This window comes from Camelina sativa, chromosome 17 (genome assembly GCF_000633955.1).
Source record: "Camelina sativa cultivar DH55 chromosome 17, Cs, whole genome shotgun sequence".
NCBI lineage: Eukaryota > Viridiplantae > Streptophyta > Magnoliopsida > Brassicales > Brassicaceae > Camelina > Camelina sativa.
In genome coordinates, this window is record NC_025701.1 from 28,653,116 (window position 1) to 28,672,422 (window position 19,307).

The window sequence follows — 19,307 nt, forward strand, 5'->3', positions numbered from 1 at the left end:
GATTTTTTTGAACTTATGTGCGATGTGCCATTAAATTTACATCAAGTTTTCCGGGTTATTGTTAATTGAAATATTATTTTCTTCCAATTATTTTTTTTTTCAATATTTTCAATCATATCCGTACTTCATTTTGTCTCATCCTTAATGAATAAAATAGTTAGGTAAAAAATATATATAAAATATATTTCATTATCATTGATTTGTTTCAAATTTTTTCTCAAAAAAAAAAAAAAATTTGAAACGCAAACGCCCGCAACCGCAAACGCTTGCGGGAACCAGCTTTTGGAATTCAACGGTTGGGAGCGATTGGGAGCGATTGGGAGCGATTTGTGTGATTGGCCCCAAACGCTAGCAACCGCCCGCAAACGCAAACGTAGCGTTTGCGGGAGCTAGCGGAAGAACCAGTCAAGCTCTTAAATAGGTGATCAAACGGTTTGAAAACGTGACTTATATTTTATCTTGATTTTCGAACATGGTAGCAGTAGTGTGAGCAAATTTAGGGATCTAAAATTTTGCAGTTTTAGGAAATATATATTTTTTTAAAAAAATATAACTTATTTTCAATTTAGATCTCACTGAAATATCTTGCCGGTAAAATAACGTTAAAAAAAAAAGAAAATTTGACCGTTGTTTTTAGCTTTTTTTTTTATCGGTTTTTTCTTACCAATTTCATCGATTTTTTGGATATAAATATTTGAAAACAAAATCTATTTGACATATTTTTACTGGTCTAGTGACTCGTGCTTTATATGATAAAAGATGATTTCACATTGAGTGCAAACATTTGAAACTTCGTATCGTAATTTTGGTATTATAAAAAATAATACATGTAAATTTATTTATTTATGAAATGTTAATAATCTAATAATATTAATAAAACAGTATTTATAGATAATATAATATATCGAGTAACCTGGCGAATAATAAGATGGTAGCCAAAAAAATATTAAACACCAGAGATCAACCTGCACTCCCATTCCCTACGAATGTTAGACTTTGGCTAATAGGCTGGTCTATTGTAGCCCAATAGTTAAAAGAAAAACGTTAAACACCCAATATCTGAAAAATAAAATTAGGATAAATAGTGAAGTGACTTTAGTGCAATGGCCAATGGTAAGTCTTTAATGCACAAGGCATCATCACATCAGAGATGGAGTCCCGCTCTCTACGAATGTAGGGATTTAACTAATGGATCGGCATATTGTGGCCCAATGGTTGACAAAAAAATAAAATAAATAAATATTACTCAATTTGAAAGGTATGAGTACCATTTTCTCAATGGNAATAAAATAAATATTACTCAATTTGAAAGGTATGAGTACCATTTTCTCAATGGCGATATTACACGAACGCACTACTAAACTACAAACTTCAGTCAATGAAACAGTATTTCTTAAAGAATACGAAGAGGGAGATATATGATTATATTGTTTATAGTGAAAGAGACACAATTATGGATAATAATGCTGCCACAAGTGATTCGTGAAATGTCATAAATCCACTTTGCTAGTGAAATAGAAAGTTGGAAGCGCTGNTAACTACCATTTTCTGATGAAACGTTATATTTATTTAGATTTTTTTGAACTTATGTGCGATGTGCCATTAAATTTACATCAAGTTTTCCGGGTTATTGTTAATTGAAATATTATTTTCTTCCAATTATTTTTTTTTTTAATATTTTCAATCATATCCGTACTTCATTTTGTCTCATTCTTAATGAATAAAATAGTTAGGTAAAAAATATATATAAAATATATTTCATTATCATTGATTTGTTTCAAATTTTTTCTCAAAAAAAAAAAAAAATTTGAAACGCAAACGCCCGCAACCGCAAACGCTTGCGGGAACCAGCTTTTGGAATTCAACGGTTGGGAACGATTGGGAGCGATTGGGAGCGATTTGTGTGATTGGCCCCAAACGCTAGCAACCGCCCGCAAACGCAAACGTAGCGTTTGCGGGAGTTAGCGGAAGAACCAGTCAAGCTCTTAAATAGGTGATCAAACGGTTTGAAAACATGACTTATATTTTATCTTGATTTTCGAACATGGTAGCAGTAGTGTGAGCAAATTTAGGGATCTAAAATTTTGCAGTTTTAGGAAATATAGATTTTTAAAAAAAATATATAACTTATTTTCAATTTAGATCTCACTGAAATATCTTGCCGGTAAAATAACGTTAAAAAAAAAAAGAAAATTTGACCGTTGTTTTTAGGTTTTTTTTTATTGGTTTTTTCTTACCAATTTCATCGATTTTTTGGATATAAATATTTGAAAACAAAATCTATTTGACATATTTTTACTGGTCTAGTGACTCGTGCTTTATATGATAAAAGATGATTTCACATTGAGTGCAAACATTTGAAACTTCGTATCGTAATTTTGGTATTATAAAAAATAATACATGTAAATTTATTTATTTATGAAATGTTAATAATCTAATAATATTAATAAAACAGTATTTATAGATAATATAATATATCGAGTAACCTGGCGAATAATAAGATGGTAGCCAAAAAAATATTAAACACCAGAGATCAACCTGCACTCTCATTCCCTACGAATGTTAGACTTTGGCTAATAGGCTGGTCTATTGTAGCCCAATAGTTAAAAGAAAAACGTTAAACACCCAATATCTGAAAAATAAAATTAGGATAAATAGTGAAGTGACTTTAGTGCAATGGCCAATGGTAAGTCTTTAATGCACAAGGCATCATCACATTAGAGATGGAGTCCCGCTCTCTACGAATGTAGGGATTTAACTAATGGATCGGCATATTGTGGCCCAATGGTTGACAAAAAAAAATAAAATAAATATTACTCAATTTGAAAGGTATGAGTACCATTTTCTCAATGGCGATATTACACGAACGCACTACTAAACTACAAACTTCAGTCAATGAAACAGTATTTCTTAAAGAATACGAAGAGGGAGATATATGATTATATTGTTTATAGTGAAAGAGACACAATTATGGATAATAATGCTGCCACAAGTGATTCGTGAAATGTCATAAATCCACTTTGCTAGTGAAATAGAAAGTTGGAAGCGCTGGCCAACCAATGGAAACAAAGACTTCGGTTCTCAAGTCGTCGAGTATACTTTCGAGTAAGCTTCCAACATGGCCCTTTAACAAATAAAATAAAAACTTCAAACATGGGTAGTGGATTGTTGCGCCATCCTCTTGATGTCAAATAATTGACAATATTTGATTTATTTTTTACATATACTTGTTTTGAAAAGTGATCAACAAGTGTGATGAATATGTATAACAGATCGAACTACATAAATAACCTTTAACAAAAAAAGAACTACAAAAATAACAAGGTTTAGATCGTAATTATTTTCCTATTTACCAAAAAGACATTTTTTAATTAACATTTCGAGTAAGGAAAAAGTTGTATTGGAATATATCGTTCACTGATTTTAAGCATGCATGCATAAATTAAATATGGTTTTCGTCTATTTAAGTTGGTTCTCGGACATCTCTGAAGACGCATATTTGTGACTAACTCTAGATGCTTAAGTATGTGTACAATGGACTTTAAGTTTGTATGATCATAATGTAAATAACGCATCAGCTTTGTTAACAAGGTTCGGTTTTTTCTACATCCTCGAGACCTAGTTCAGAACAAATTCACTAGAATAAGATAGCAATTACAAAGCATATGATACAAGTACTATTATGCCATTCTTTTCTAGATGAAAAAACCATCAAAAGATCTCTCTATCTTGTTGATGGGGCGACACACCACACATCTTGTGTGCATCTATCAAAACTACCTTGACGCGCGCAAGTCTTCATAAAGCGTCCTCTTGGTATTTATATCAATTGCACAACCCCTAGGGTTGACAACTTTCCTATTATACAACCAATAGGAATTGGAAGATTAACAATTGCACAACCTCTAAGGTTGACAATTTTCCTATTATACAACAAATATGTATTTTTATTATACAACAAATAGGAAAGTTTCTCTGCATGATCACATATTGAATCTTCCATTCAAGATGTTCATCCAGCTCAGCACCCACCACTTGGCTTTGTCCAAGTCGGCCTTAAACTTATGTACTTCAAACTCTTCAATTCAGCTTCTTGTACTACTTCCTATATTAGCGTCACAACTAGTACAAGAACTGCTTCAGACGTTTGATATATCCTCCGATATATCTAACTGCATGTTCCTTGATTCAACTCAACACATTCTCTGCTTTGTGTCAATTACTGTGTCAGCACAATTACTAAGTTCTATTTTTGCTTTGCTCTACCAACATATGTATCAAGTAATACTTCATCATCTGTATCAGCTCTACCAGCATTTGTATTAAGTATACTTCATCCTCTGTGTCTGTGTCTGTTTTGTCCACTGTCTTTGTCTTAACTGTTGCACCATCACTGAAACATCTATGATGTATCTTTGTATCCATGTCTCATCCATTATAGTCACTTAGTAAATTTTTCACCACATGTTATGAATCTTACAAAACTTCAATCAACACAACATCTTCAATCTCTAGGGGCGACCATATGAGACTTTTCAGATAATATATAAACCAGTATCAATATCATAGATGAGACGGTCATATCACTCAAGACACCAATGAAATGCTTTTTGAGTACTCAACTAAAAAAATAGCTCGAAAGATATGGGGTGGGAAAAATAGCTCTAATCTTACTATCTTACTTATCTTACTCTTCCAGCCTAAAACAAATTATAGAAACATGTCCCATAAAAGAATAATATTTAAATATAATTTGCATCAACAAAATTTTAAATTAGGAAAAATCAGACCAACAGAGAGGTCTACAGTTATACCAAATTACTTATCTCCAAATTAAATCCAAATATGACCCTTAAATATTTGAAAGGATTGTTACTCAAAACACACAAGCTAGTTGGCTTTAGGTCGGAGCCAGACCTGGATGGGACAAATAGCTAGTGAGTAAATTAATGATATCTCTCCTTTACTTGTTTCTTAAATCCTAAAAGCTAGCTTAAGTTCATTCAAAGCAAACACTCTATATGACATCCAATCTTGTTATCTAACACTTAACTCAAGAGTTATACAACGAGCTAGGGATACATTGTGATAACATTTGTCAGAAATGTGTGCATGACAGCCAAAAAAACAAAATTAACCATGCAGTTTTCGAGTGTCCTTATCATCCTCTTCAAACATGGGCCGGCTTTATCGATCTTGTTGATTACAGTTTTCCTTCCTACAAGTTAAGTAAATACAAATATGAATAATTTTTTCGTAAAATCCAAAATAGGTTAGAGGGATTTATAAATGTTTTACGTTGACTATATTTCGTGGTTTAGATGGAAAATTATGAACTAGATGGTGTTTCAAAGAGTATTAACAGGTTTTTTCTTTTTAAAATTAAAATCATTTGGTGATGCAGATATACGTGGTTTCTATATGGAAAACAGTTTTTTCTTTTTCTTTTGGCCAACTTAAACTGAAAAAAATTGCTATATACATAGAGTGATATTTATTTTGTTTTGGTCAAAATAAATACTCAGTTTCTTTATCAAATACATTATGTTAATACAATTTTAATTTGTTTTCTTAACTCTTATACAAAATACAACATTCATACAATGGAGAGAATATATATTTGATTACATTGGCTGCGGTGAACACGCCAATGCTCACTAGGTTATCAATAAGAAACGAAAGTGGGGGCACTATATGATTATTTTAGAATATTTCATGCACTAATCCTTCCACTATTCAAAACTTAAGTACGAATTTGCGAAATTTTTATTTTTAGTTGAAAGTATGTATGACGTTATCAAAGAAAGCTTGAAAAGTTTTGTATGATATGACATCTTAATTCGAGAAAAATTAGTCACATGTTAAAACGGCTAAAAACAAAACATTTACTTTGTCAAGTGACTGAACTAAAAGACAGAAACCTAAAATTACAAAATCCTCAAAATTTAACCCACTAGAATATCTTATTTATAGTGGCACTCCCACTTTCTTAGTTATGCATGCATCTCCTAGGCGCACCCTTGTTTAGGCTAATATAATTAATCTAAATACACCTCGGTTTGGTGTATAAATACAAGCTAAAATCATCATAGCAATACACAATCAATCTACGATCAATCCATCTTCTTATTTCATCATTATGGACTGCAAAAACATTTCGTATTGGTTTATATCTTACCTTGCAATCTTAACTCTTTTCTCCAAAGACTTGGTCTCCTCGTTTCCATCAGGAAATAATTACAATGGTTATAATAATGGTCACGGATACGGACTAACTAGCAATCTCGACTATCGATTCTATGATCGCTCTTGTCCTCGTCTTCAGATGATTATTAGGTCCGGAGTTTGGAGAGCTTTTAAAGATGATTCTAGAATCGCTGCTTCTCTTCTCCGACTCCATTTCCATGATTGTTTTGTCAATGTAAGTTTCTTTTGTTTCATTGTTACTGTAAGTTACGTGATATTTCTTTTTTCTTGTTAACTTACGCATGCATATATATAGTGGATTATATATCACTATTCACACATACGTTATATATATATATCAACATTTATGTATATATTATAAAAAACTAATCACGCCATTTTAGTGAAAACTATACTACTCAAGCTGTTTAGAAAACACTAATCAGGAAAAAAAGATCTATCTGTTTTAATATATAAAAGATACATATTAGGGTAGAAGCCACTAGCTAGATATAGACTAAAATGACTCTTTATGTGTGTATCAAACATAATTATATCTGTATAACTACGGAAAAGAAAATTAATACTACGAAGAAGGATGTAATTAAATTGTATGTTGTAGGGATGTGATGGATCTATACTTCTGAATGATTCCGAGGATTTCAAAGGAGAGAAAAACGCTCGGCCAAACCGAAACTCAGTCCGTGGCTTCGAAGTCATTGAAGACATTAAATCTGATATCGAAAGTTCTTGTCCCTTAACTGTTTCATGCGCGGACATAGTTGCCCTTGCAGCAAGAGAAGCCGTCGTCGTCGTACGTGTGATCTTGAAACCCCTAATTCGTTATTCTAAAATGTGACAATAAAATATAATGAATCCATAGTTCATATTACTTATGACTTCTTTATGTATAGACCGGAGGGCCATTTTGGCCGGTGCCTTTAGGGCGAAGGGACTCGTTAACGGCAAGTGAGCAAGCGGCGAATACAAATCTGCCATCTCCGTTTGAGCCGTTGGAGAATATAACGGCCAAGTTTGTGACCCTTGGGCTCGACCTCAAGGATGTTGTTGTCCTCTCAGGTTTGATTATTCAACTTTCGATTCAACTCAAAACATTATAAAGATTTTAAAAAAAAAATCAAAATCGATTGACTTTTGTATTAAGTAACTGAAATATTACTTTAATTAAAAGAAAAATATAATGGTCGCAAATAGATTGTTATAAACCAAATAGAGTAGACTACATCATTAGGCATTGTATATATTCAGGATTACTTTGAGCTTATACTAGTATATGACTTAATTTAATGATACGTGGATGTAGGAGCACATACTATAGGATTTGCTCAATGTTTCGTATTCAAGCACAGGCTCTTCAACTTCAAGGGCTCTGGACAGCCTGACCCAAACCTAGCTGCTTCTTCGTCTCTTCTCTCTAAGCTAAAAGACACATGTCCTAATGTGGACTCATCGGACTCTAAGCTCGCTGCTCTTGATGCAGCTAGCTCAGTCAAGTTTGACAATGCTTACTACGTGAACTTAATGAATAACATAGGACTGTTGGATTCCGACCAAACCCTAATGTCGGATCCTACAGCCGCCGCCTTGGTTAAATCGTACAGCGAGAATCCGTATTTGTTCTCGAGGGATTTTGCAGTTTCAATGGTTAAAATGGGGAATGTCGGCGTTATGACCGGAAGTGATGGAGTAATTAGAGCAAAATGTGGATTTCCAGGTTAAGTTACATACATAGACTGTGTGAACGTAAAACACTCAATCATCTCTCTATAACATGCATATCTAGAAATAATCTAGCTTTTAAATATGAATAATATATACCAAAGTCCATGAATAAAATATGTATATATAAAATATGGTGCAAAATCAACCTTATGTAATCTACATATGGAATTATGGATCACAGAGAGAAAAAATACTTGGAGTTGTATGTGTGTTTGTGTGTAATGGAATATGTGTCTTTGCATTTTTCTAGTATATATAATATCCAACTCCCGTACTTGAATTAACAATAGTTTTAGTTCTCGATTTGGTTTTGTCTATGATCAAAATTATACATATACTATCTATCGCAACAACTAAACACCTTAGCGTGAAAATGACAAGAGTTTAGATATAGTTCAAGTCTTGTAAATTCTTTAATACAATTGAAGAAAATGACTTAATTAATGATGCAATTATATAGTTGACAAAGAATTGTTGAAAATACATATCCATCAAGGCCAAATTACAAGCAGACCGAATTTCAAAATCACTCTACATTCAGAATTAAAGCATATATTTTATCAGAGACAAATACGATTGATAATATATATGAAAAACAAGCAAATAAGCATTGAATGATGATATGCACTTCCATAAATTCCAAATGGAAGCAACTAACTTTTTAGGTATTGCTTTGTTGATTACTGATTGGAAGACATAGATTTATAATTATCTTCAACGACTTCATGAGATTATCAGGACGAGAGTTAGTGGAAGAATGAGAATAAGCTAATTTATAAATGTATTAGACATTTTACATGTCGTCTAAATACAAAAGAGTAGTTAGGTTACATACATCATCATGTTATATGAGAAGTAAAACATACACAGCCAAGATAAGTATAACATAATTTATACTCATAGGCTAAACAATTATTTGTTCAAAAATGAGATTACTTTTTAAATTAATTTTTTGAAGTTTTCTTTTAATTTAAAGAACATGTGTTATAAAAAGTGGCTAGCTAGGCCATGCTAAAATGCTGTCTCGGTGCATGCTAGGCGGCCAGACGACGTATAAACTGTGGAGATGATGACCTTTTAAGCACTGAAATGAATCGTTTTGTTACTAAACGGGTATAAATAATTTTAAACAATCTTAAGCTTTCTCTTAGGTAGTCATAGACGATTTTAGGCGGTTCTAAAAATTTGTTTGTCAATTATTGTTTAATTTACAATTTATTTGTAGTATATTTTTTCAAATTTTTACTACATATTTAAACGTTATAGGTGTTATCAGTATATATGTTACCCACTGTCCATTTAGCGCCCTTAGCACGAAAGCCTACATATAGTGATAACGGTTGGAGAATTCGTATAGTTCACTGGGTAGGCAACTTTGAATGCTAACGGAGACGAGAGTCTTGATACTCTGATCCCACATTAAAATGTTGGCCAATGTTTGTCGTCAGTGTTATATCTTGGAGAAGTTCAAACGATTTGCCTCGGTGAATTTTCAAACCAACCCTTCTTCTCTATCTCCATACGTGAAGCCAAGTTTGTCGATCTCATCCGGTGTTACCATGAAATTGACTTATATCTAGTTCTTGCAAGACATTCCATAGAACAGCTTTCACGTGACTTTCGTGATAAACTTAGCTACAACTACAAGTGATCAAGATCAAATGCATGGTTGAAATTGAAATCGAAATCAAACTTTTTTGTAGAAAATTCAACTTTTCTTTGCAATATTCATACTCGTTGTTTTTTACTTTGACACACTTTCGTTTCGAAATAATGTATTTGTACAAAGAAAGGTTAATTAAATGTACTAGTATGATACTAAATTATCCTTTAATTGTACCCATCAACCGTCAGCTAATACAGTATCTTTCTTTTTGACAGTAGCCTATATTTTTCTTTCTCTTATTAAAGGTTCTGTTAGCTTCATTGAATTCAATTAACACAAAAACTCGTACAAAAAAAAAATTATGATGTCACTACCGTTGAAAAAAATGACCTCATTTTAAAAATAAAAACATAGTAACAGATCGGAGATTTTTTTATTTTATTTTTTTAAAATGGGCAATAAATATAAGGCCAATTAATACGTGGCCGAAAGCAACTAAATTTACTAACCAATGCATACATCTACTTCTTCTTCTTCTTCTTCTTCTTCTTCCTACTCCTTCTTCAAAACTTCAGATTCAAAATTGAAATTTCAATTCTAACAGTTACACTTCCTCTGCTTCTCTCTCTCTCCTCTAAAAATCATACCTTTGATGGCATTACTGTGAATTTTATCATAAAGCAAGCTCCTTTTTTAAAAAACCTTTCGCCGGAGATTATGGGTGGCTGTACTTCCAAACCCTCCACCTCCTCCGGTAGACCGAACCCTTTCACTCCCGGTAACGAGTATCCTCAAATTGACGATTTTGCCCCTACCCATCCCGGAAAATCGCCACTCCCCACCGCTCCAGCCGCAAAGGCCTCTCCTTTCTTCCCCTTTTACACGCCCAGCCCTGCTCGTCACCGCCGGAATAAGAGCCGTGACGTCGGCGACGGTAGCGAGAGAGGAGAGAGCAAGAGCCTGACCAGCACGCCGCTCCGTCAGCTGCGCCGCGCTTTTCACCCTCCGTCTCCGGCGAAACATATAAGGGCGGCGATACGGCGGAGGAGAGGGAAAAAGGAATCTGCTTTACCGGCGGCGCAGCAGACAGCGAAGAATCCGACGCAGGAAGAGGAAGAAGAGTTAGGGCTTGACAAAAGGTTTGGATTCTCTAAGGATTTTCAGAGTAGAGTAGAATTAGGGGAAGAGATTGGACGAGGGCATTTTGGGTACACTTGCTCTGCTAAGTTCAAGAAAGGAGAGCTTAAAGGTCAAGTGGTTGCTGTTAAGATCATCCCAAAATCTAAGGTTAAAGGACTTGACATCTTTTACTCAGTTTTGAAATCCTCAATCAGCTTAGTTTCTCGTTCTCGGTCAATTGTAGTGTCGGTTGATAGAATGGAATGTGTTGATTCTTTTGATTTGGCAGATGACAACTGCAATTGCTATAGAAGATGTGAGAAGGGAAGTGAAAATTCTACAGGCTCTATCTGGACATAAGAATCTGGTTCAATTCCATGATGCATTTGAGGACAATGCAAACGTCTACATTGCTATGGAGTAAGAAAATTATGTTATTGTAACATTTCAGTTCCTTGTTTGATGTTGGATTTAGTTACGAATTTGGTAAAACGAACCTATTGTTGCGTTATGGGATTTAAGTAGTTTTGAATTTGCAGGCTATGTGAAGGTGGTGAACTTCTTGACAGAATACTAGCAAGGTGTGTGCTACTAAAGAGAACTTGATACTTATGGTCAAGATTGTGCTGATTTTACAAAGAGTTTCATCTTTGTTTTTCTTTTATAGGGGAGGGAAATACTCAGAGAATGATGCAAAACCAGTGATTATACAAATCCTAAATGTGGTAGCTTTCTGTCATCTCCAAGGAGTTGTTCATCGAGATCTTAAACCAGAGGTGAGGCCAAGTTTTCTTTGAACTGGAAACAAGAGTATATCCTTTAGTTTATGTGTGGAATGTTTTGTTGATTACTGCTTCATCTTCAGAACTTCTTGTACACTTCCAAGGAGGAGAATTCTCAGCTTAAAGCCATAGACTTTGGCTTATCAGACTTTGTCAGACCAGGTTCATCATCACACATTTTCTTATGTCAGTGTTTCTTTGATTCTATTTTCTTCTGGTTAGTAACCTAAAAATTTGTGTTCTGTGCCCTTTATCTTGAAAGATGAAAGACTAAACGATATAGTGGGAAGTGCATACTACGTAGCTCCTGAAGTTCTACACAGATCATATACTACAGAAGCGGATGTATGGAGCATTGGAGTCATAGCATACATTCTACTATGTGGTAGCCGTCCGTTTTGGGCAAGAACCGAATCCGGAATTTTCAGAGCAGTTCTTAAAGCTGACCCGAGTTTTGATGAACCTCCTTGGCCCTTCTTGTCTTTTGAGGCTAAAGACTTTGTTAAGCGGTTACTGTTTAAGGATCCCCGGAGAAGAATGTCAGCCTCCCAAGCCTTGAGTCAGTTATTTTGAATTTCACAGCTCTTTATAGATTTATATGTCTTCTGTCTTTTGGTAATCATAAATCACCAAATCCAGTTCCTTATTACTTTTTTCAGTGCATCCTTGGATCCGAGGTTATAATACGGACATGAATATCCCTTTCGATATCTTGATCTTTAGACAGATGAAGGCGTACTTGCGATCTTCTCCATTGCGCAAAGCTGCTTTGAGGGTATGTTTTTGGAACTTTTTTAAAATGTCGAAAAGAATACTGAAGACTATTTTCTCACTATTCTATTATGTTCTTTCTTTTTACAGGCGTTGTCTAAGACGTTAGTCAAAGATGAAATGCTGTACCTGAAAACTCAATTTTCTCTCCTTGCACCAAACAAAGATGGCCTAATCACAATGGATAGCATTAGACTGGTTTGTGACACTAAAAACTTCTCTTATGTTCCTCTTTAAGACATACAAAAACTCTGTAGTAATAATTAAATCCCCATTGCAACTTTTTTGTCTGTTTGGACAGGCACTTGCAAGCAATGCCACAGAAGCAATGAAGGAATCTCGGATCCCAGAGTTTCTTGCTTTGGTAATACACATATCTGTGTTCTCTTGGATTTTTGATAAATGCTTCTAACAGTTTGGCGTTAAAACCCTTTCAATTACTGTCTTTTACAGCTAAATGGACTTCAATACAGAGGAATGGATTTTGAAGAGTTTTGTGCAGCTGCTATAAACGTTCATCAGCACGAGTCGCTTGATTGTTGGGAACAGAGCATTCGACATGCTTACGAGCTTTTCGACAAGAATGGAAACCGAGCTATTGTCATTGAAGAACTTGCCTCTGTAAGTCCTTTAAGTTTGGACTCTGAGCTCAGCTTATAATACAACAATGTCGACAAACAAAAGACATATCCTCTTACAACTGACATGTTCTGATATTGCAGGAACTTGGTGTTGGACCAGCTATAACCGTACATTCGGTTCTAAACGATTGGATCAGACACACAGATGGGAAACTGAGCTTCTTCGGGTTTGTTAAACTGTTACATGGAGTCTCTGTTCGACAGTCGGTGAAACCTACACGGTGAAGATAGTGAAACAACCGTGACAAAGTGAAATCGATAAAAAAAAAAAAAAAGATGTCTTAAACTTTACTCTTGATTCTTGGATTGGAATTGGAAATGTAATAGTTTTGTCAGGATTGTAAAAGGAATGAAAAGTTCCTTACAAGAACAATTCGACGATTGTTGTTGTAATAATATATAGTGACCAACCACAGTAACTTTCATTTTCTATGTGAAGTCAAGAGAAAGATTTTAGTTTTGTGTCTCTTCGGTAGTTCTGTTCCTTAAGAAAGTAAAAAAGATTTATGGCTGGCTTCAAAGGTTCTTCGAGAGTTTGGTTATTTCCGGTTAACAGCTGTGCTTTTAATTGTTGAGATTTGAGTCGGCTAGTCTTAACCAATACAAACCGGTTCGAGAGATGGAAATAAATTAGAAAAACTGATTCTTTCCCCAGTTTTATATACTTTTATTTCTCTTCTTCTCTCCTCTCTGAGTTTCGAATCGAGTTGAAGGAATTAGGGTTTCGAATCTCTTTCTCTCTCTTGAGGATCTATTATTCCATCAATTGGTTTCTGAATCTTGATAAAAAGTTGTTCTTTTAGTTCCGGCAACTTCGTTTTGTGGGTTTTAAGCTTTCGCTTCAATCTTTCATCTCCCTGATCAAGAGCCATGACTGAGGTAAATCAAAATTCGCATCTTTTCTCTCTTACTTCTTATACAATTCCCTTCGAATTACGAAACCCTGTTCAAATTATCAATCTTTTTTCGAAAACCCTTGTTCGTCTTCTTGTTTCGTAATTGAAATTGATATTGAGTTTTTTTTTTTTTTTTGGGTGTTTGGCAGTATTGGGTTAGCCAAGGGAACAAATGGTGCGACTTCTGTAAGATCTGGATACAGAACAATCCAACAAGTATTAGAAACCATGAGCTTGGTAAGCGTCATAGAGAATGTGTTGATAAGAAGCTCACTGATATGCGTGAGAAGAGTGCAGCCAAAGATAAAGAGCTCAAGAAAAACGAAAAATTGCTTCAACAGATCGAAGCTGTGAGTAATCTTCATTTATCACAACACTCAATTCTTGTTTCTTTGCCAATGATACTTGTTTCTGACTCCACTGTTTGTCTTCAACTTATTTTTCAGAAAGCAACTCGTAGCTATCAGAAAGATATAGCAACTGCTCAGCAAGTAGCAAAAGCAAACGGTGCACCAGAGGATGGTACAGCGGGTAAGTATCTCTCTCAATGATTGCTTTTTATTATCTCATGTCATTTAGTAAGTTTGTTGTTCAACGTAGCTGTTATATTCAGGGTTGTTGCTTAGCTTTGGATCTGTTTGTTATAGACTAACATACCGAGGTTGTAGATGATTGCCTACTCCATGAAACTGGATTTGTGAATTGCCTTTATTAACCAAAAGTATGAACAAAACCAAGCAGTGTCTGATTTTTCCATTTGTCATGTTATACCCATCTTTGCAAAAGACTTTTTGACTTATAAGTTTTAATGCCCTATAACTCTATAGAGAATCATCACCAGAGAGCAAAACGGTTCCCTCTTTTGAGTCACTCTCAGGTTCTTTCATCATTTTGATTGGCATATTTCTTAGCCTTTTTCATTCATGGATATGTTTTTCTCGTTTCGTGTAGTAATCATACTGTTATGGCAGGTTGGATGCTTGACAGTGCTTCAGGCTATTATTACAACCAGACCAATGGTCTGCACTATGATTCAAAGTCTGGATTCTATTACAGTGATTCAATAGGTATGTGATGGTAATTAAGCTTTTTTTTTTTTATCGTATACAATTTTTCTGTGTGTGCTTACACTTGTAATGTAACAGGCCATTGGGTGACACAAGACGAGGCATACGCTGCGGTTAAAACATCATCTGATAAAGGAACTAAAGTACCTCTGGTTAAAAAGCCTATGGTACCTACTTCAGAAGCTGGACCAAGTTTGGTGAAACCACCTGGCCGCCTTGTCTCAGCTTCATTAAACCCTAAAAGAGCTGTGAAAGGAGCTCCTTCATCTGTTGATCTTGGCAACAACAAGAGAAAGAGACAAGATGAGAAACCGAAGAAAGTATCCGCAGAAGAGAAAGCTGCATTGAGGGCGAGAGAAGCTGCTAGGAAACGAGTTGAAGAAAGAGAAAAACCATTGCTTGGTCTTTACAATAGACCTTTTTGATGCATCACTCGGTAGAAGGGAGGCTAAGCTGAGAAGAGTTATGGTTGATCACATTGTGGTGGTTATTTCGTTTATCCCTGCATAACGTTTATTCAAATACTCTCTGGTAACACTCGGAGGGATTTGTCTTATGTTCTTCTAACTGTTGTTCACTTGTTCCAATCAAATCAATTCCATCTTTGTTGTACAATTATATTCAATTTTTTTTGTTAAAGTGATGGAGTGGAAATCCCCACATTTTACCAGAATTTGATGAGGATTCAAAGTTTTGAGAGATTTCAATAGATTACTACACCTTTAAAAACGTAAGTTGTTTTTCTGACCTCTTAAATTGATCCAATCAAATGAGGTTACCATATTGAATGACTAGAGAAACACAAGTCTGAAGCTTTTTGTTTTCATGAATCATCAAGTTTTTCAAGATAAATCGACTCTAAAAACTAAAAACTTGAAAAGCAAGTAGTAAATGATCCAAACGATTTGGAAAATTACTTATTGTGAACCAAACTCTGGCTTTGAGGAAGTCTCCGTAACAGACCAAATAAACTTAAAAAGAACTGGAAATAAAATTCAAGTTTTAGACAACCCCAAAATTTTGACAGAGACTGAGACAGCAAGATAAGCAAGATTCAAATCCAGGATACAAAACCCTCTTTGGACTTTAGAGGTTTTAGTTTGGATGGTGCGAGCTAACCTCCGAACCAACAACTATCATCGGATCACTTTGTTCATCCAATGGCTTGTTTTTTTTTAACCCAATTCCCGTGAGTCCAGGACTCACGGTTGCTTTTGATGATAGAGACGTACCAACACACTTTCAAGAAGCTCCCGGGACAGCAGCCGCTGCAGTAGCGTACATGTTTGAGTCTTGATTAGCATATCCATTGTTGTAACCTTGTCCTCTTGAGTATCCTCCGTTCCATTGGTTGCCAGAGTCACCTCTCCACTGTAAAAGTTGAACAATGTTAGTGAATAGAATAAAACGTACGGCAGATCATCACGGTTAAAAGCTACCGTGTAGGTTAATTATCCCTGCCACAGACTCACTCAATGATGGATGCAAAATATAGTTGATTGAGTAAACGTTAACATCAAATGTAGGGCAGTAAGAGACTAGGACATTCTTGTAGAGATTAAGTTAGCTTGTCCACTGATTACAACAAGTAATAGACTCAAGACAAACATGAAACTAAGACAACCTCTCCAGATAAACAATAACATTGGTCGGAAAAGGCTTCAACTAGCTCATTAATCTTTAATTAGCTATCAATTTCTCTAATTAGAAGAAACACTTGACTGAACCATCGCAATTTTTTCAGTAATTGGATAATTATCAGGGAAATGAAAAGTGGGCCAAGGTGATATGCATTAGATTTGCCAATCAAAATAGTCAACAGAAATTGTGGGAAGGTGCTAAATTCCACTAGGTCTTTATGGCCCGCAATGCACCACCTACTACTATCTAATGTCAACTACTGACTCTGGCTTTTAAGGATTCCTATAACTTTATCCATTTATGGGGAGGGAAAAGCCAAAAGACCCAAAAGAACTCTAAAACTTAGTTTGACCTGGACCATACTAATAGAAATGCATACAAGGTTTCATTGATACAAAACATACTATCCAAGTTAATTTTTATTGTACCTGTTTATTGGGGCTTCGTCCCCAAGATAGCCGGACAGTGTTTTTCCCAATGACTGTCCCGTTCAAGTTCCCGATGGCCTCTTCAGCACTTTGCCTGTCAAAACCAATGGCACGTCACACATTGCAACTACAAACCCATCTCCACGGGATTGTTCATCATGATTGAACAAAGTCCCACGCTACTGGATGAGTAAGCTGGCAAGCAAAGAACAGGTTAGTACCTGTTCGCAAACTGGACAAAGCCGCATCCTTTTCCTACTGGAATCTTCACTGAAATAACCTCCCCAAATTGGGAAAAGGGTTGCATGAGGTCTTCTTCGGTAACATCAGGATCAATACCGCCAACAAATATCTGCAATGTAGTAAAAGACAATGAGCATGAGTGAGGTATATTGTTGTTAGCAGAGTAATAGCTAAGAGAACTTACTGTTGAATTGTTTGATTCCCCATCAGAGAGTGAACCATTTCCTCCATGTCCACCAGCCAGTGTCAGAGCTAATCCAATGAAAACATTACAATTCACTTTAGATACTATGTTGAAAGCATCAACAAGTTATTAAAACTTAACATTCATATTCAAAAAAACTTATTTGTCACTACTAAAAGAGACATAAACAGAAAAAAAAAACCACTAGCATACTAAACAGAGAGAAAACATGGAAACAAAAACATATGCTATGAAGTCACAAAGATTACATCATTACTTACCTTGTGAACCATTTTGTTGGCCATAAGCGGCAGCCCTTTTAGGGGTAGCAATACCAACACGCATCTGCCTGCTTGAACAGAAAGCACCATTCATTTCTGTCATAGCTCTTGACCGCTCATTCTCATCACCAAACCTGACAAACCCGTAGCCTTTGGAACGCCCAGTGTTGGAATCGATCACAACTTTTGCACCTTTGACAGATGGATATCTACCAGCAAAAGTCTCAAGCAAGACAGCATCACTCACATCTGGAGCCAAATCTCCAACAAATATCGAAAGGTCCGGACCGTTTTCTGATGCTCTCTTCTCACCAGTACTGAAAGATGCCCAGTTTAAACGGAAAGGCTGCTCTGCGTTCGGCATGGTTACTCCGCTAAAGCTCTGAAGAGCTTCCTCAGCTGCTGAACGTGAAAGAAACTCAACAAAACCATACCCTTCAGATTGACAAGTTTGCTTGTTGCGAATAACTTTCACAGAAGAAACCTATACACATCACAAAACAAGAAACAATAAGCTCAAAGGAAAAAAAAAACAGAGAAAATAAGTTAAAACAGAACAGATCTCTGTTACATGTTTGGAGTTCTTTTTGTTCCTATAACAAGAAATATTCTCTATATGTGGCAATGTACTTTTCTTGCCATATGAAATGAACTTTAAAAATCTGTCCTTTTTCAGGTCAAAGATGTCCTTCATTACCCTATATGTCAACCATTTGGCTTCTACACAGTTTAGATCTTAAAACACAATCAAAAAGTTCAAAACTTGCCAAATTTTACATTGGATTCACAATAACGAATCTTTCCAACAACAGGAAAAAAAAAAGAGTCGCGGATCTATCACTTTACATGTCAGAACACAAAAAAAGAAAGAAAAAAAAAAAGATTCCACGCACTAACATCAACATAACTTAAACAAACAAATCACGATCTAAATTACAAAAATATCAAATCTAGCATCATTAAAAACAAACATAGAACAAGAAGAAAGATAGATTACCTCGTTGGTGTGAGAGAAACAGGTATGGAGATAAGCCTCATCCATCCAATGAAGAAGATCACCAACCCAAAGGGTCTTGACATCATCACCACCAGATCCACCACGTGGCTGCTGCTGCTGCTGCTTCTGCTGCTGTTGACCCTGGTGATGCTGCTGTTGCTGCTGATAAGCAGCAGCGTATTGAAACTGAGGATGCTGCTGATACGCGGCTTGATTGTAAGGAGCGTATTGGTGGTGAGGATACATCATCATCTGCTGCTGTTGCATCATAGCCATAGCAGCTGCAGGGTATTGCTGCATCGCAGCCATCCACTGTTGTTGTTGTTGCCACTGCTGTTGTTGTTGTTGCTGTTGCTGCTGCTGAGGCGGTGGAGTTGATTGCTGCAACGGTGGTGTTGTTCCTGCTGATGTTGGTAACGCCGAATCTGTTGAGCCGTTGTTGTTGTTTGGTGTCTGCATCTTTTAAAAATTTATGGAAACTTTTCGGATCCGATCTGGTTGGAAGAAGAAGACTTAAGAAATTTAGAATCTTTCTTCGTACTCTCTGTCTTCTCTCTCTCTCTCGATATGTATTTGTAATTTGGTAAGGTAGTTTTTGGTTAATGAAGGAGACCGAGAGAGAGAGGATTAGATTTGGTTTGGGTTTCTTGGAAGATAATATGGAGGCGGAGAGAGAGAAGAGAAGAGGGACGAGAGTGTGTTGTGTAGATTCGGAGGGTTTA

General features: G+C 35.6%; 4 protein-coding genes across 5 annotated transcripts; 3 read left to right on the top strand and 1 right to left on the bottom strand.

Annotated features, from left to right (window-relative positions):
• Window positions 6,090-8,181, top strand: LOC104758261 (peroxidase 10). The gene is made up of 4 exons (XM_010481090.2): window positions 6,090-6,421; window positions 6,809-7,000; window positions 7,101-7,266; window positions 7,511-8,181. The coding sequence occupies exons 1-4, from the start codon at window positions 6,140-6,142 to the stop codon at window positions 7,924-7,926; spliced, it is 1,056 nt and encodes a 351-aa protein (XP_010479392.1). The 5' UTR covers window positions 6,090-6,139; the 3' UTR covers window positions 7,927-8,181.
• On the top strand, window positions 10,065-13,308 carry LOC104758262 (CDPK-related kinase 8-like). Its single transcript, XM_010481091.2, has 11 exons — window positions 10,065-10,822; window positions 10,944-11,074; window positions 11,194-11,235; window positions 11,322-11,430; window positions 11,520-11,598; window positions 11,699-11,995; window positions 12,096-12,211; window positions 12,298-12,405; window positions 12,509-12,571; window positions 12,661-12,828; window positions 12,930-13,308. The coding sequence occupies exons 1-11, from the start codon at window positions 10,253-10,255 to the stop codon at window positions 13,071-13,073; spliced, it is 1,827 nt and encodes a 608-aa protein (XP_010479393.1). The 5' UTR covers window positions 10,065-10,252; the 3' UTR covers window positions 13,074-13,308.
• Window positions 13,507-15,484, top strand: LOC104758263 (zinc finger protein ZOP1). Of its 2 annotated transcripts, XM_010481093.2 has the most exons (6): window positions 13,507-13,727; window positions 13,894-14,094; window positions 14,191-14,275; window positions 14,572-14,621; window positions 14,716-14,811; window positions 14,890-15,484. In XM_010481093.2, the coding sequence occupies exons 1-5, from the start codon at window positions 13,719-13,721 to the stop codon at window positions 14,809-14,811; spliced, it is 441 nt and encodes a 146-aa protein (XP_010479395.1). In that variant the 5' UTR covers window positions 13,507-13,718; the 3' UTR covers window positions 14,890-15,484. The 2 variants fall into 2 exon arrangements, with proteins under 2 accessions (XP_010479395.1, XP_010479394.1); XM_010481092.1 differs by lacking the exon at window positions 14,572-14,621.
• LOC104758265 (polyadenylate-binding protein RBP47A) lies at window positions 15,700-19,301 on the bottom strand. The gene is made up of 6 exons (XM_010481094.2): window positions 18,586-19,301; window positions 17,589-18,072; window positions 17,308-17,375; window positions 17,102-17,232; window positions 16,881-16,974; window positions 15,700-16,182 (listed from the first exon to the last, which is right to left on the bottom strand). The coding sequence occupies exons 1-6, from the start codon at window positions 19,042-19,044 to the stop codon at window positions 16,054-16,056; spliced, it is 1,365 nt and encodes a 454-aa protein (XP_010479396.1). The 5' UTR covers window positions 19,045-19,301; the 3' UTR covers window positions 15,700-16,053.

What these genes read in the sequence shown, in the direction of transcription:
- LOC104758262 (XM_010481091.2), top strand. Translation starts at nt 10,253, where the DNA reads ATGGGTGGCTGTACTTCCAAACCCTCCACCTCCTCCGGTAGACCGAAC. An exon ending in AGATCATCCCAAAATCTAAG is followed by an intron (nt 10,823 to 10,943) that starts GTTAAAGGACTT and finishes TTGATTTGGCAG; the next exon opens with ATGACAACTGCAATTGCTAT. An exon ending in GTCAGCCTCCCAAGCCTTGA is followed by an intron (nt 11,996 to 12,095) that starts GTCAGTTATTTT and finishes TACTTTTTTCAG; the next exon opens with TGCATCCTTGGATCCGAGGT.
- LOC104758265 (XM_010481094.2), bottom strand. Translation starts at nt 19,044, where the DNA reads ATGCAGACACCAAACAACAACAACGGCTCAACAGATTCGGCGTTACCA. An exon ending in GGGAATCAAACAATTCAACA is followed by an intron (nt 17,233 to 17,307) that starts GTAAGTTCTCTT and finishes ACTACATTGCAG; the next exon opens with ATATTTGTTGGCGGTATTGA. An exon ending in GACGAAGCCCCAATAAACAG is followed by an intron (nt 16,183 to 16,880) that starts GTACAATAAAAA and finishes CAACTTTTACAG; the next exon opens with TGGAGAGGTGACTCTGGCAA.
- LOC104758263 (XM_010481092.1), top strand. An exon ending in TGCTTCAACAGATCGAAGCT is followed by an intron (nt 14,095 to 14,190) that starts GTGAGTAATCTT and finishes CTTATTTTTCAG; the next exon opens with AAAGCAACTCGTAGCTATCA. An exon ending in ACCAGAGGATGGTACAGCGG is followed by an intron (nt 14,276 to 14,715) that starts GTAAGTATCTCT and finishes CTGTTATGGCAG; the next exon opens with GTTGGATGCTTGACAGTGCT.
- LOC104758261 (XM_010481090.2), top strand. Translation starts at nt 6,140, where the DNA reads ATGGACTGCAAAAACATTTCGTATTGGTTTATATCTTACCTTGCAATC. An exon ending in TCCATGATTGTTTTGTCAAT is followed by an intron (nt 6,422 to 6,808) that starts GTAAGTTTCTTT and finishes TGTATGTTGTAG; the next exon opens with GGATGTGATGGATCTATACT. An exon ending in CAAGAGAAGCCGTCGTCGTC is followed by an intron (nt 7,001 to 7,100) that starts GTACGTGTGATC and finishes CTTTATGTATAG; the next exon opens with ACCGGAGGGCCATTTTGGCC.